General features: G+C 43.8%; 1 protein-coding gene across 7 annotated transcripts in view; it reads left to right on the top strand.

The window, feature by feature from the left end:
* PDE3A (phosphodiesterase 3A) overlaps nucleotides 1–15,683 on the top strand; it is a 296,763-nt gene that overhangs the window by 187,300 nt on the left and 93,780 nt on the right. For 4 of the 7 annotated variants that reach the window (XM_044452148.1, XM_044452155.1, XM_044452150.1 and 1 more), the window contains one exon: nucleotides 3,082–3,132. The exons of 2 other annotated variants lie outside the window; for them this stretch is intronic. In XM_044452148.1, the coding sequence (XP_044308083.1) occupies nucleotides 3,082–3,132 (51 nt within the window). Of the gene's footprint in view, nucleotides 1–3,081; nucleotides 3,133–12,097; nucleotides 12,176–15,683 lie in introns of those variants that run through there. One more of the 7 variants, XM_044452153.1, reaches the window with a different exon arrangement.

Below are 15,683 nucleotides of genomic sequence, written 5' to 3'. Positions count from 1 at the left end.
TAACAGCGGCATTGTTCTCAATGGGCTTTTAAAGTCTTTTTCTCGGATGGAGACTGTTCCAAGTTCAGGAAAGAAGTTTAAGAATGATGTTGTAAGAGCCGGGGGAGATGGCCTTCGGAAAGCAGTCTTGCTTCTTTGCATAAACAAAGAGTACAGTTTGCTCCTTTTCTAATGGCTTGGTGAGAAAGCCAGTTTGCCCATTAAAAGAAATTGCTGTCTATGGGAAATGGCTTCTAGAATTTGGTTGGTACATAAAAAAAACCATACTGCTAGCAGGGCATATTGAAATGTTTAATCTGAGAGAGCAGCTTCGTAGCTTATTCACAAAACTATCCAGACAGGCTATGAAACATCAGGCAATCTGGTGTCATCCAAATGTTTTGGCCTACAACTCTTGTGAGCCTAGGTCAACATGGACAGCATCCATGGGACTAGGGGCAGGTGTCGCTCTAAACATCTGCAGGGCTTTAGGTTACCTGTCTCTGGTTTAGAGCAGTTGGCACTGGGCTTTTCACGGTTTCCAGCAAGAGGCTCTCCCAGCTTTGCATGGAGATACCCAACTCTACCTGCAAGATTGTACCTGTGACCTTTTGTGTAAAAGGCATGTGTTTAACCACTGAGCTATCAGAGAACTAGGTGAAGGCACCTGTACAATTTGCTTTTCTTTAGAAAGCACCAGGAACAGTGAATGGTGGGTTAGAAACTTGAATTAAACGATTAATGCATGTCAAGAGCCCAGACTTTTTTGGAATTCTTCTAAGCCTGGCAAGCAACATCTCCCAAACCTCTTTATGTGGAGATTTCATGCTAAGCGTTCACTATGCTAGGAGTCCGATCCAAGCATAGGAGCCACCATGTGGTACACGGATAACACCTTGCGTGGATTGCACGGAGCTGGCTGCATGAGGAAGGTAAAGGTAAAGGTTTCCCCTTGACGTTACGTCTAGTCATGCCTCACTCTAGGGGGCGGTGCTCATCTCCGTTTCCTGGCCGAGGGAGCCAGCACTTGTCCGCAGGCAGTCTCTGTGGCCATGTGGCCGGCATGACTGGACACCGAAGTGCACGGAACGCTGTTACCTGCCCACCGAAGTGGTACCTTTTCATCTACTTGCATTTGCATGCTTTCGAACTGCAAGGTTAGCAAGAGCTGGGTCGGAGTAATGGGAACTCACCCCGTTGTGCAGATTCGAACCGGCGACCTTTTGATCAACCAGCCCAGCAGCACAGCAGTTTAAACCACTGCGCCACCTGCAGTCCCATGAGGAAGGTAGCCAGTGGCTCTTCAGCACTGGCGTGATGGCTTCACAATCCAGGGAGCCAATTCATTTGGTAAAATCATATGGTATGCCTGGTTTAAGAAAAGTCACGGCCAGCGTAGCAGTTCAGCCATCCTGTTTTCAGGGATTGGCCAGTTCAGAAGGCAAATGGGCCCAACTCAGAGAAGATGAGCTGAGAGAATGAGGAACCAGAATCAGCTGAGAGAAAAAGGAAGCTAAACCTTCCTTTTTAAAAAGCATGTTAATAGTTGATGCCACTATACCTTTGTTTTCTATTTTTAATCTGTATTTTGTTAGTCTTACCTTTTTTAATTAGTAGTTTTATTGTGGTTTTTTATCTTACGACTGTGAGCCACCCAGAAGGGCTATGGCACAGTAGGCAGCATACAAATGTTTTAATAAATAAATACCCACCTGATTATGCAAGCTGCAGTTTGGAGAGGAAGACTCTCCACTAGGCTCCTCCAATGGGATACAAGGATGAACAGGATACAGCACTTCACAAATTGCTTCCCTTCTTTTGGCCCTCCTGCTGCGAGCTGTTACAATTTGGCTGTGCTCCAGACGGCTGACTTCACTTCTGATTTCTTTTGGAGAGACACACAAACGAAGTGTGATGCAGCTGCGTTGGTGGTTGTGTTGGGCTCACTCTCTCGTGCAGAACTAACCTTATGCTTGTGTGGATGTTGAGCAGCGAGTGCTTTGGCCATTTCTTGTTGGACAATGTACAAATCACGCCTCAGAACAACTCTCTTGCATCTCCTGAGAGGTTTGGAATGACAGCATGAAGGACCCTTTGCCGAGCTTCATAAATGTTAGGAATGTCTTCATCTGGGACTCTCTTGATTGCAGCCTTTATAAAGTGTCAGAGAACAGTCTCTTTCCAATTCTGGTATCTTTGTATTTAGAGGAAAGTCCACCAGAATTGAAATATAGCAATATTAAGAGTTCCTTGTGCAAATCGCCAATACAGAGTAGGCACTTTAGCTGTATATGTGCAATCACATGACCAGGTGCTGGTGCACTAACCTAAGAAAGGGAATTTGGTACAATTTCAGCTCTGTTAATAATAAGCTGCATTGAATGATAGTTTAAAGGATAGCCTAAGCCTGCAATCCCAAGATCAGCATCTTCGCTGAAACACAGTGGGGTGTGTTCTGGAGAAATGTGTAGGACTGCTCTCTAGGTGGCCAGCAGTTCATCCATTCCGTCCTCCTCTGTGCAGGAATATCTGTATAAGCATTCATTTTTCTTGCGTTTAGGCATCAAAGAACAGAGCTTTTGTAAAGGGATTCTCACTGGGAAAATTCAATAGTTTTACTTTTTTAAATAGTTCTTTTTATTATTAAATGTATTATTAATTCACTTTATTCAATGATCACAATAAATTATTAAAGATTATTTATTAGTATTGAATTTTTAAATTTATACCCCAGCTTTATATGAAATGTTCCAGATATTTTATGTTCAAATAATACAACAATACGCAGTGCAACATAATAGTTTATCATACAGTAATACAATGTGCAAATATGAATCACGCTTATCAGTGTACATACCATCATAAAATAATTTACAGTCCCCTTTTTTAGAAATGCATGCATTGGAGGGCAGAGATGCGTCTTTCCGGTTGTAATACTCCTGATCATTTTGTAGGCGCTAAACATTATTATAATAATATTATGTTATAGTATAGTACAATGTAATATTATAATAAATATTATTGTTATTCCTTTCCTTGAAAGAAAAAGGTGGGATATACATACAAATTATTATTGTTATTGTTATTTTCATCTTTCTGTAGATCATGGGACATTCTGAATGGGATCACAAACGGGGGCCCCGAGGATCTCAGGTCAGTTTTTGCAAGATTTTTCTGTGGTTGATGTGAAGTGACCACGATTATTGTAACTTTTGACTAGTCTAGCATGCGGTATTCAGTGCCTTAGTCACCAGGGGTCTGATTATGTTCTTTCTTATTTTATTTATTTATTTATTGAAACATTTTTATGCCGCCCCATTCGCCGAAGCCTCAGGGTGGCTTACAACAATAACTTAAAAATAAATAACATTAAATTAAAAATATAAATATTAAAATTAAAAATACAAAAATAACAATATAAAATAAGCCGCCCTGGCCAGATAAAATCCAATAATATTAACAATTAATTATTTCTTCTTTGTGGTCTCTGTACATTACACATACGGGCCTTGTGTGGAAGCTGTTACCAGAAAGATTACATAGCTAGTAGTGTTTTGGCCCCGTCTATATAAAAGGAAGGGGCTCCCATCATTTCTTATTATCCTCATCATCGCCATCCTGTTATAATGTATCCCCCCACCATCCCCCCACCACCAACAACCTGTTTTCCTGGGGCAGCTATAGAATTATGTATATTTGATGGAACAATGAGTATAAGCCATAAGTTTTAAGTATAAAACTGTATAATATGACTATAAAATACAAAGACAGGAAACCAGAGTTTGCAATGTGTGCAAATGAATCCACTCTGTAGTCAACAATATCCACAGGGATTATTGGATCTGTCAGCATGATGCCTCTATGCAGGGTACCAGTCCCGCCGGTTCAGACAGGTCTTCCAAGCAGGCTGCAGCAACTGAAAAGCCACCCAGAATGAGGCCAGAAGCAGAAGCTGTACCAGACCAGCTGGGGCCAAGTTGGCCCTTCAGATCACCTGGTCTTTGCTGGCTGAAGCCTCTGGAACAGGGTGGGCGACTTGCAGCCGTTCAGATGGTTTGGCCTAAAACTCCCATCAGGCCTAGCTATCATAGTCAGTGGTGAGGGATGATGGGCATTGTAGGCCAAGACATCTGTAAGGGCATGGATTGTCCACCCCACTATAGTACATCTGCTGATCAGGGTTTCCATCTACCTGCAAGCTGGTTCCAAGGCAACTCTGCCATGGTTAGGTCTAATGCTCATGGGGGAATTGGCATGACTATAGATGGGCTAAATTGATCCATGGTGAGGTCTGTGTAGTGACCACTGGCACCCAGTTCCAGCCTGTCGAGAGCGCCAAATTGCCAGTTCCCAATGGGAAGACCAGTGTGTCCATTTGATGAGTCTTCATCATGAAGTTTTTCAAGACCTTTTTCCTTGTACCCCTGAAAGTTATACCCAGTACACTCTATATTTCTCATGTATCCCTTGGTGGAAGAAAAATGCTGTTTTCATGATTAATCTTATATCCAAAGGCGAACTATCCTAGTCACATGTTTTTAGTAATCAAGAGCAAAGTGTATTTGCATAAATTGCAGATCTGTCGGTCTAGGAGTGTTTCTGACAGCTGCTATTGTACTCCCCCGTCGCTTTGTGGCATTCGTATCGGTTCGTGCAGGGCAACTGCATAGTACCAGCACCGAGTGTCTTGGCCTGTAACCCTGAACAACTTTGCTCAGGATTACATCTCCCTGAATGCACAGAAGCTTGCTGTCAAGCCAGCAAGGTAGCTCTACAGCATGATATAACATGGGCACACTTTTTAAACTGTTCCTCTTCCTTCTCCCTGCCATGCCAAATATTAGATTGTAATTGTAGTTTGTCTTCTCTTTGTGTCTAGGCCTGTTCTTTTTTTTCTCTTTTGGTGGTCTAGGTACACCAGTTGCCCTACTGAATAAATAACAAAGCAAGATGCAGTTAGATGCATTTCTTTGTTCATTTATATTTATGAATACATATGTATAATAAATTATATTATTATATTTCTATCTTGCCTTTTTTCCTGCAAGGAACCAAGGTGGCTTAGCTTTGCTTCCTCCTCTCCACTGTATCTTCCTGACAATCTTGTGAGATATGTTAGGCCAAGAACCAGTGACTGACTCTAATCACTCAATGAGTTTTGTGAATAAGCAGAGACTAGAATCCAGATCTCCCAAATCGTAGTCCAGAACTCTTAACCACTGGGCAACCCTGCCTTGTGATTTTCATATTGGGAAATGCTGAAAGCCATCAGGTGCACAAAGTCATCTCAAACTGGCCAAATTTGTCAAGCTTGGATCTTTTTGGCTTCCTAGTTTTCATGCAGTTATGTGATTTCATCCCATCTCTGCTCAATTTATGAACCGATGCTTATTTTTAAAACTGCATTAAATTTTGATGTATTTTTTGTTCTCAAAACAATTTTCAAATTATACATGTTTTTCAAGTGATTTTCCCAAAGAGAAGGTGCACATTTATTTGTAATATGCATACTTTCATGTATATTTTTAACATGCACATTTTTCAGTATTATGCACATTCTTGTAGGCCTTTTCTTGATGTGTGAACTTTCATCACAAATTGTGGAGAAGTGTGGATATATTTAACTGAATGCAGGGTTATGTAAGCGGTTTGGATAGTGCAAATTGGTTAAGTTTGTGTATGCATTTGAACTGAAACAGTATCTTTTTGTTTACACCGGAATTCATCCTGTAAGCATTTGAGCTCCCCCTGATATCTTGGATCAATCGTGTTATAGATTTCTGCAGTAAATGCCTCAAAACCCAATTTCTCATGAGGATCTCTGGCAGAAGTATCAAGGGTCATTTCATGCGCTGTTTTCTGGCTCACATCCATACATCTTTGCAGGAGCGATGCAAGAAGCAATAGAGCAGAGAACTGCTGTGTATCCCCAAGTGACGGTGTGGAAAAAAGAAGCCAGAGGGGCGCAGTCCCATAAGCTGGAAAGGTTTATGTTTTATATAAAAGGGTTTTGAGCTGCATTCATCCAGTGGGCCAGATTTAATTTCGTAGACACTCTCCAAGGCTGCATTCTTGGGCTGTTGGGTTTGGACACCACCGTGAGCAGGGCCAAAAGGTAAAAAGGAGAGGTTAAAATATGAAAAATAGCTGGGTAAATATTGTTTAAAGCTCCCAGTCCCAGTAACTAAGTCTTGAGAGAGGGATTGCAGCCTTCTAGAACAGATGAGATAAAACCCTGCCAAAGTTGAAAAACCACCAAAAGAATGCTAGTTAGGAGAAATGTAGGGGCTGGAGGCAAAGGAGATCCTTGGAGAAGCCAGATTTGGCTTTGGATCTGACTTTCTGGATCCCTGATTAATGAACTGCTGAGAACTTCTCGGTGCTGGAGAACATCTACGGACATTGACCAGGCAGTTTAAGGAAGAGCAGGAAAGTTAGATAGAAGAAGCCAGGCGGAATAGAAAGGTTTAAGGAGGGCCTTGGATGTAACAATATAGGTAGGGTTGGATGCTAAATGGGAGGGTGTTAAAATATAGGGCACTAGTACAGAGTGGAGAGGATACTCTTGGTCATGTTAGAAAATGGGTAAATGTCAAGGTAAGAATCCGATCTAGAAAAAGAGAGAGGATTCATTAAGGGGAGCAGTTTAAAGTGAGAATGAAAAGAGAGTGAAATGCTTCTGCCACTGGGAACATGGCAAGAAAGTGTGGCAACAGAGCGTCTTTCTGGACTTGACATTCTCTTCAGAATTTGCAGTCTGGAAATGGTCCCCACAGTCCAGATCTGGTCAGTGCTTGGATGGACAATCCTTGGGAACCACCTGTGAGCGTTTTCCCCAAGACAAGCAGGATATCAGTATAAAAATAAATATATTTCTTTCAGACACAGCACTGAACTGACTAATAACACAGACACATCTTCAGGATGTGTGTGCGTGTGCACATCTGTGCGGGTAATGTGCATGCATGTGTGTGCGTGTACCTTGCTGTCGTGTAAACCCACCAGATTCCGAATGGTTTGTGAATGATCAGCGTGCCGATTCTGCATTGGGTTGAAAAGAAAGAATTGCTTACATAAAAACCTCTGATCATTTTGGCAGTGGTGTCTTTCTGAGTTTTCATTTGAAGGAATGGGGTTCTGCTCAGCAGTTTGGTGTTTAGTAGTATCCGTATAAAAGCTCCTCTGCCTATGAAGTCAGAATGGAATTGGGTGTATTGCTGCTGTTACTATTTGTAGCGGTAGCAAGTATAACGGTGCTAAGAGAAGCCACGGGGTGAGTGAGAGGGTCACGAGGAAGGAGGCTATCACAGCAATAGGAAAAGAATATGAGGCCCAGAAGGAGAGTAAGGAAGAGGGGAAAGGAAAGCAAAAGGGAGCCAGGAACAGGGAGAGGGATACCATCATATCAGATCTGTGCAAAATTTTGGACCCCCTTTCTGCAATTTGTGCAGAACATTGTGAGAACAGTTTTCCCTGGCGTTAAACAAATATGCAAATCACGGCCCACTTAAGCAATTGATTTGCAAGAGCTGGCTTGGCTTATGTCAGATCAAATTGGTACCATCTGTTCAGTTTTTATCACCCTGCTGGGTTCTTCCCAATGATGATCAATGAGGTGAAGGCCATGAAAAGCCACCTCTCCGTGCTGACTGGAGCTCGGTTACCAGATAACAGGTTCCAGCGATGCACCGGCAGCAGTTTCCAAAGGGAAAGAAGTGCGGTTTCTTTTCCAAGATCAAGCACTTCAAGGGGTCTGATCAGAAGCTGCTCTTGCAGGGGGAGGAGACACGGCTCAGGCGCACCCTTCCTAATGGCCACAGTAGTAGTATTTGGTGCCAGGTTTGTGTCTCTTGAGTCACAGAAGCTGAAGGGGTTGCCTGAGGGCAGAAGTTTGGCAGAGCTCATTCAAAAAATATTAGGTTTCAGCAGGTTTTCTTTCTTCGCTGCTCCTGAACTTCCCACATTCTTTGTCGGTTTTTAATCAGGGGGAAGGCTAAGGGCCAGATCTTAAGACCAGATTGGCACATCTTGCATGCCAGATGGAGTGTCTTTGAATCAATGGACACGCAGTACAGAGCAGTGTGTCTTGTTTTATGCCTCCTGGCCAGTTCAAAGCATCTTCACCCTTGGGGGACTTTTGCAATGGTTTTGACGAATGAGGTTTGAACCTCTGTTTGAGTCAACACAGTTTCCTCAGTCATTTCATCACTGACCTCAAACATCAGGCATCCCCTAAAACCAGTGGTTTCCAACTTTTTCTGTGCCCTGCACCCCTAGAAAATGTTTTATGTTCTACAAAAGTCGCATCACATTTAAATATTTATTTATTCAACGTTTTTCTATGCCGTCCCTTTACTAAAAGTCCCTGGATGGCTTACAAAGAACAAAAACCCAAGACCAAAAAACCATAACAACACACAACACACTGTATCCAATAAATAATGAGAAAAACAAGGATAAAAACGATTGTTAAAATGCTTGGAAAATATGAAGAAGTCAACTTTCTGATTTTTGAACCACATTCAGTACTGCGGGTAAACAAACTGATCTCAAAAATAAGTTTTTAAATCTGTGCATAATATTCAAATATAATTTGAGCAGTTAGGAAGAAGTGTAAACAGTAAAATAAATCCCACAACATGCAGTGACTTCTTTGGAGCTGCTTCTCATTCACGATTTTGTCAAAACGTGGAACTTTCTTGCTGATTGCCATCTGTAAGTCTCCCTATTGGATTCAGGCAATTCCTAGATTTTGTCTCAACGGACAAGAGAGAACTGAATCCGAATGCAAGCAAAATAATAATAAATAATGTTATTATTGGGATAGTTTTTGGTGAAAAACATCATGATTTGCAGCCTTCCTCTTTGTCACAGGCCCTAAAATGCCACCTTGCACCCCAGGCTGGGAACTGCTGCCCGAAATGGAGGAGGGGAGGAAACGCTTGAATATTTTCTATCTGTGATTGTGCCGATTTAATCTCTTTGTCTGTATAACCTCTCAGAATGTGCTGTTCGGTTTGGTTTCCCAGTGCCTACGTGAAATGTGATGGACAGAGGATCTTAGCTGTTTTATATCAGGCCAGACTATAAAATTAATTCAGTGCTGGCTATTTGGCAACAGCTCACCAGAAACTCAGACGAAAGTTTTTCCCAATCACCTGCAAGTCAAGACCTTTTTTAACTCAAAATGCCATGGGCTGAATGCAGGAACTTGCTATTCTACCCCAGCACTGAGCTGCAGTTCCAGATGTACACATAATTGCAGGGGACATATGAGAATTCCGGTTTTGCTCACAAATCACGCAACCACACCCTCTTTGTAACTTTGACTGTGATGAAAAACCTGACCACGTGTCTGTCAAAAATGGTCATAAATGGATGACCAGTTGGGAGCTAGGCTTCCTCCTTAGCACTTGTAAAACAACACACCATTCTTTGGCAGAAGCAGATTATTCCCCAGTGTACATCCACTATGCATAATCAACAAGGAAGAAGTTTCTGAGCATGCACAGAGTGGTTTGTTGAAGCTAATCTAGCAACTGCTTCCAAGAACCCTCCTTCGGAGTAACCTGGGCTTCCTCCTGCTGGAAGGACCTGTTTGGAGTGGGGGGGGGGGGGCAAGCCTCTTAGCTGTATGCCGCCCCCATAATTGGGTAGCCCTCCATGTACGCTGTGCCATGGGGACTAGAGTCTTTCCAGACTTGTTTGTCTCCTGGAGCTCCTGTCCCATGCCCCCTCCTGGCAGTTGCAAATCTTGGCTATTCACTGAGTCCACCTGAACACCTGGGAAGAGCAGCCTTGAGATCAGTCCCTCTGCTTCTCCCATCTCGATATCTGGGGCCCTTCCTCCCCGTCTGAAGAGTTGAACCTCTGACTCATGCCAAGAACAGCTGCCTCTTTCATTCCCAACATAAACATCCACTTGCATTTGATTTACACAAATGTCCTAAAGTTACATAAATGGCCACAATTGTGTAAATTTTCCCCATCGGCTGAATCACCCCATTGTAGTAAATGGGAAAAAAAAATGAAGGATTGCAGAAAACTAGGAGAGCAAAGTTGTGCAGATTTCAAGTTTGATCACTGCTCCGTTTGCACGTGATCACAAAGACAAAGAGGAACTGGGCATGAAACAAGCCACAAGACAGTGCTCAGAGAATCCTGAGCATTTGCACATGGTTTGCACACTTGCTTCACGTGAAAATTCTAGGCATTGCCTCATCCACCACTTCTTCCTCTGCCACTCGCTCTGAAGGCTTTTGATGCTCTCAGGTGCGGCTGCATGTTTTCCCCCATTTTTTCCTGCCACACTTAATTGGGACGTGCCTTGTGACTCCTAGACTGGAGGCTACTAAAGCTGTCATTTGAATTCTGGCAATCTGCTTTGGGCTGGAGAACACACACTTCAAGCCTGGGTTTACTTAAAGCTGCCCATTGGCCTTGTCATATTCACTGGCATTAACAAGAATGCAGATGTTGAACCCTCTAGTATGACCTTAGGATTTTCATACAAGAGGGCTTGTGATTTACAGGAAAATGTTGTCCAGGTAGAGACACAGAGTCGTCAAGTTAGCAATCTCTTGGCGACATATGGGGTGCCACATGAAGGCGGGTAGAGACCTGTTTTCCCCTGCAGAAAACAGGATGCATTTCAGTGCAGCGAAGCTCAGGGAACCCAGGTTTAATTTGGATGCCAGAAAGTACTTCCTGGCAGTTAGGATCCCGAGGGTATGGAATGGGCTTCCACGGGAGGCGGCTGAAGCCCCATCAGTGAGGGTGTTCAAGGATAAGCTGGACATGCACATGGTAGGCATGTCATAAGTGGAGCTGACTGTAGCTGGGGGTCAGACTAGATGTCCGGCGAGACCACTTCTTACTCGCTCTGTTTCTATGATTCAGTGTTTCTATATGTTTACCAGAGCATTCTTCTGGCAGCCCTGACGTTCCTGCCAAGCAAACCGTATCTTCTTGTTCTGTGATTGGGTGGGTGGGGGAACCCGAGCGCTGCCTTGCAACCTGGACAGATGGCACGGAGACCTCTGGTTTTGTGACTGTCCTGTTTGCATCTGAAAGCATCTCAGGATGTTGAAGGTGTAGAGGCTGGTGGTGGGGTGGCTCTTCCTGTTTGCCCAGTACGTTCCAAGTCCAGACCTTTGTTCCAGGTCCAGGTAAGGGCACATTCCAATGTCCTGGCTAATTTCTGCCAGAATCAGAATGCTGAATGAGATGGCCCCTGGTGTGTCCAAAAAGGCATTTTTAAAATCTTTTAAACTCACTACTTTCATCTTGTTATGGTGGGCTTTCAAAAAGCGAGATGCTGAAATTCCAAGCTTGCCATTGCGTAGCTCGCTTGCATGAATATGAAGCTCCATCAGAAGCTGCATGCTTGCATTGGTACTTTTCTTATTTGTGGAACGGATAGAAACACTTCCTGGTCATGAGCTTTCTCCCTTCTTGCTCTCCCCGTCTCTTCCTGAAGGGCCTTTAGAGCACGGCTTTATGAAAAGTGTATGGGAGGGAGGGAAGCCTGTTTATCGAGGATGCCATATGGGCAGGATTTAGTTCCTGATGCAGTTCTGGTGCTGTTGGCTTGCCAAGTGGGTGGAAAAGCTCAACCTCTGGTCTGTGTGGAACAGTTAGTCCTTCCTTTCGCAGGCTTCATGGGAAGATGCATGCACAAAGAGAGAGCAGGAGAGCGGCACCGGTCCGGTGTGTTTTAATTCACTTTAAATGTAAAAGCTCTCAATTATATATAGCCGGGGTGCTGCAATTTACCCTTCTTGTTCCTAAGCAACAGCTATTTTCAGATTGAGTGCGTCTGGTGTTGTCTACCTACTCCATGCGTCTATGAGGTAATTCATCAGCGAAGGCTGGCTTTTCCCCCCACACCACCAGCCCGCTGGCTTTCCTGTGTCTGCTTCCTATAGGGCTTGCAGATCAAGGCTTGCAAAATAGAGAATAGTTTGGACAGCAACTCTTCCCCCATGCCTTCCTTGCAACACCTTGCAAGCAAAAGCAAACTTTGGGACCCTTGAAGTCGACTTGAGTGATGCAACTTGAGGATCAGGACTAACATCTTTGCTCAGGCTTGGAATCCTTCGGAGGGAAGCCCCGCTGGAGAAAACTGGGCACCATGAAACGGAGACCGTTGCTCTTGTTGAAACGTCGATGGGAGTCCATTCCCGTTCCCGAGCAGGTATTGTGGCTTGATTCAGTGGAGCTGCCTCTGGGAGATGATGAGAGTTGGAACAAAGAGCTGCTGTTGATGCCTTTCGCACTGTTGTCAGGGTCTCGTGGTAACTGCTTGCAGTTCTTGTGGATGCAGAGTTAAGGCTTTTGCTTTGAAAAAAATTAGCTGGTCTGTCTTGCAGCTGTCTCGATTACAGCAAAAGTTATGCTTTTGAATAATGAATAATTGCAGGCTAATGCAGTGGATACATCGTATGTGGCTGGTTCCGAAGGAAAGTAAGTTGCGTACCCACTGCTGGTGGAGTTTTTGAATACATATACCATGATGCTGATGAAGAAGATTGCAGAGTGGTTGTTCTTTAAGGGGAACTATTCTAATGCAAACTGTCAGGTAACACCAGAAATTCAAGCGCTGTCGACATCTGTGTTTTGCAGAGTGTAATGCAGAGTCGTAGCACATTTGTGGCAGAGTTCAACTCCAGAAAGCCTAAGTGTTTGGTCACTCCTGCTTTTTAAAAAAAACTGATGTAGCATCTAAGAATGTTGATGTATTTTTTGCAATTCCCAGTGGAGTGATGGTGCCTAAAAGCCTCCAAAGAAGCTCCGTCTGTTTCCTAGAGTCTGAAACATTCTTAAATCTGTGATGGAGATTGTGTTGTTCTGACAGGCACATGCTTAGGAGAGGAGAAGTTTTATTTTAGAAAAGGGCAGGCCAATGGGCCAGTTTGGACAGGACGAGCCCTGTTCCTAAACCTCCTCCACTCTTCTCTTGATTCTTCCCTTTGCGTGGTTTTGCAATGCTGGTTAAATTAAAGCACAGTTTCTCATTGCAACCCAAATGGGGAAATGGGCTTGATAGTGATTTATTCGTCAGGATCATAAACCAGGATCAAAGCATAGTTTAAGAACCTCGTGCATAAGCTGACATTAAAGCCTCAGTCCCTGTTTGGGATTCATTCGGGAACTGCAGTTTAAAGGCATCCAAATAGTGGCATCGAAGTTGATGTGTAATGGGAAGAGGCAAAGAAAGGCTCCAACGGGAGCAGAGAAGCCCACTGGGCTCGCCTGGATTAATAAACTGTGGCTTATTAACTTGGGGACATTATGTCTAAACCAGCTTCATAAGCAGCACACGTATCCTAAGAACCAGTCGGGAGATGTTGCAGCTGCTGAGTAGATGTTTCTTCAGATATGCAATATGGTGACCCTTGGTGGTAAGTCATCTGCATGATGCGCCTTACCTGGGCGGTCGAATGCTATGGCCAGAAATGCTCAGCGTTCTTCGTGAGCAGCATTCCAGCAATTTGGCACATGCTGGGGGCCATAGGGTTCAAACTGAGAGACCGGAGGGTCACAGAAAGACCCTGTGCATTGCACCATGATGTGGGGAGAAATGTCCAGGTCTTGCAGGACAGGATACCTCCACCAGAGAGGAGAAGCCAGCCTATCCCATGGGTCAGACACGGAGCACTGTCTCCCACATTGCTCCACAGATGGCTCCACAGATGACTCTTTCCTAAATGTGGGCCACTTGTCACTGAAGGAAGCCACAGAAACATTGCTCCACCTCAAGACTGATGGCAGATGAGACAAGCTTCTCGGCTGTCTGCTTGTCCATCTCCTTGCCTCTCCCAAGTATTGGTCATCTCACCAGCCCTTGGGGACTGGATCTTCCTGTCAGCATCAGCCCCTGCACGAAGCACCTGCAGCCAAGTGGCTGTAACGTGGTGGCAAAAATGTGTCGCTCGAGCCTTGCTAACGAATGGGAAAAAACTGTGTGTTCAGAAGAAATGCTGTTACAAGTAATGGATAGAGAGAGAGTTCTCCACCAAAGCTCAGACTGGGGACAAGCAGGAAGGGAAGCAAGGCTTTGACCTCTACAGAACACTTTCTCAAACTGAAGAGTTCTGTGAAATTTGAAAGCTGGCTAGCTTTCCAAAACAATTGATGCAATGAAAAGGTAATGCTGCTTAACAAGCTGGGATTGTGAGACTGGCACTGCACCTCTCTGGTATTAAACTGCATAGTTTCTGGGAAATGCTCATTGCTGAAAGCATGCATGTGTTTTGCACGGTTTGTATTTGAATCACCTGAAATAGCAAACCAAGGTGAGAGGAGGGGCACAGTTCTACAGAGATAGTTTTTGTTCAATTCTCAAGATTCATAGTGCTCTTGCCCTTATTATAACTTCTATTTTGTAATGATTCCTTTTCTTCTGACATACCTCTGGAATAGCAAATGTTCCTCAATCATCTTGATTAAATTAGGCTGTGGTAAGACTATCATGGTCTCGAAGATGGTTGCATCAAGTTCTTCCACTCCTGCATGGAGGCAGAAAACCTTCTTGGCTTAATGGCTGCAAGAAAGCAGTTGGCCAAGTGAGCATTTCTATATAATTGCATTGGATCATTAGACCTTTTTGTCTGGCAATGCAGCTGGTTTTGCCTTGCACACATACTGCACAACACAGTTGTGCAATCAGAATTTAGCAAGGCGCATATTTGTGACTTCTGATATTATGAAGGGCAGCTCTGTCTGATCTGTATATTGCCAATGTGGAAACTAATGCAAATTGCCAAAAGTCCAAAAAGCATTAGCTGATTCAAATTCTCTTCTCCGGGAAGACAAAGCCTAGTCTGGCCACTGGTATTGTTTCGGCCTGCTGGTAGAGGAGTTGTACATTTGAAAATTGTAATGCGTTCATTGCATGTTAGATGCAAAATGAACATCCATACCTATGGATGAGTTTTTTTCTCAAGGATTTTTTAAACATGTGGGAACATTCAAATGTTGCACATCGCCTGCCTATAACTCAGTACATGAAAGGCGGCCTTTGCACCAAACCAGATCGTTATTCTGTTGAGCTCAATATTGTAGACACTGACTAGCGGTGCCTTTCCAGGGATACGGACAAGAGGTATTCCAGCCCTACCTAGAGATGCTTGAAATGGTACCCAGCACCTTTTCCATGCCAGGAGTGCATTTTGCTGTTGCGCTCGGTCTACGCTTGAGTGCAATTCCTGGGAGCCAGTAGGGTGTAGTGGTTAGAGCGATGGACTGGGGACCTGAGAGATGCAGGTTCTAGTCCCCTCTTGGCCATGAAGCTCACCGGGTGACTTGAGGCCTGTCACAAATTCCAGCCCAACCTACCTTGCAGGGCTGTTGTGAGGATAAAATGGCACTGTGTAAGCCACCTTGGGATATAAAAGTGATATGACAACAGCAACAACAACCAGCAACGACAGCTGCCCAGGAAGCTTGGTTATTGGGTGGTATAAAAATTGAATTAATAAATAATAAGCATGTAACACGAACATAAACGAATATCGCTCATTTTTGTCTGAATTGCAGTTTCACTGTTTCCAAATCCTCTCTGATTTGGGACCTATTTTTTGTTCCCCTTGCTTTTTGTTTTATTTATATTTTTGTTTTATTTTTGTTTCCCTTGCTTTGCCTTGTTCTCCACATCAATTGCCCTAAAATCCACACCAGGCTCTATCTATTTCCATCCATGT

The sequence above is a fragment of the Varanus komodoensis genome, unplaced genomic scaffold (assembly GCF_004798865.1).
Source record: "Varanus komodoensis strain SLA01 unplaced genomic scaffold, ASM479886v1 scaffold70, whole genome shotgun sequence".
In the NCBI taxonomy this organism is placed as follows: domain Eukaryota; kingdom Metazoa; phylum Chordata; class Lepidosauria; order Squamata; family Varanidae; genus Varanus; species Varanus komodoensis.
The sequence above is the reverse complement of the archived record's forward strand: the minus strand, read 5'-3'. Positions and strand labels throughout refer to the sequence as shown.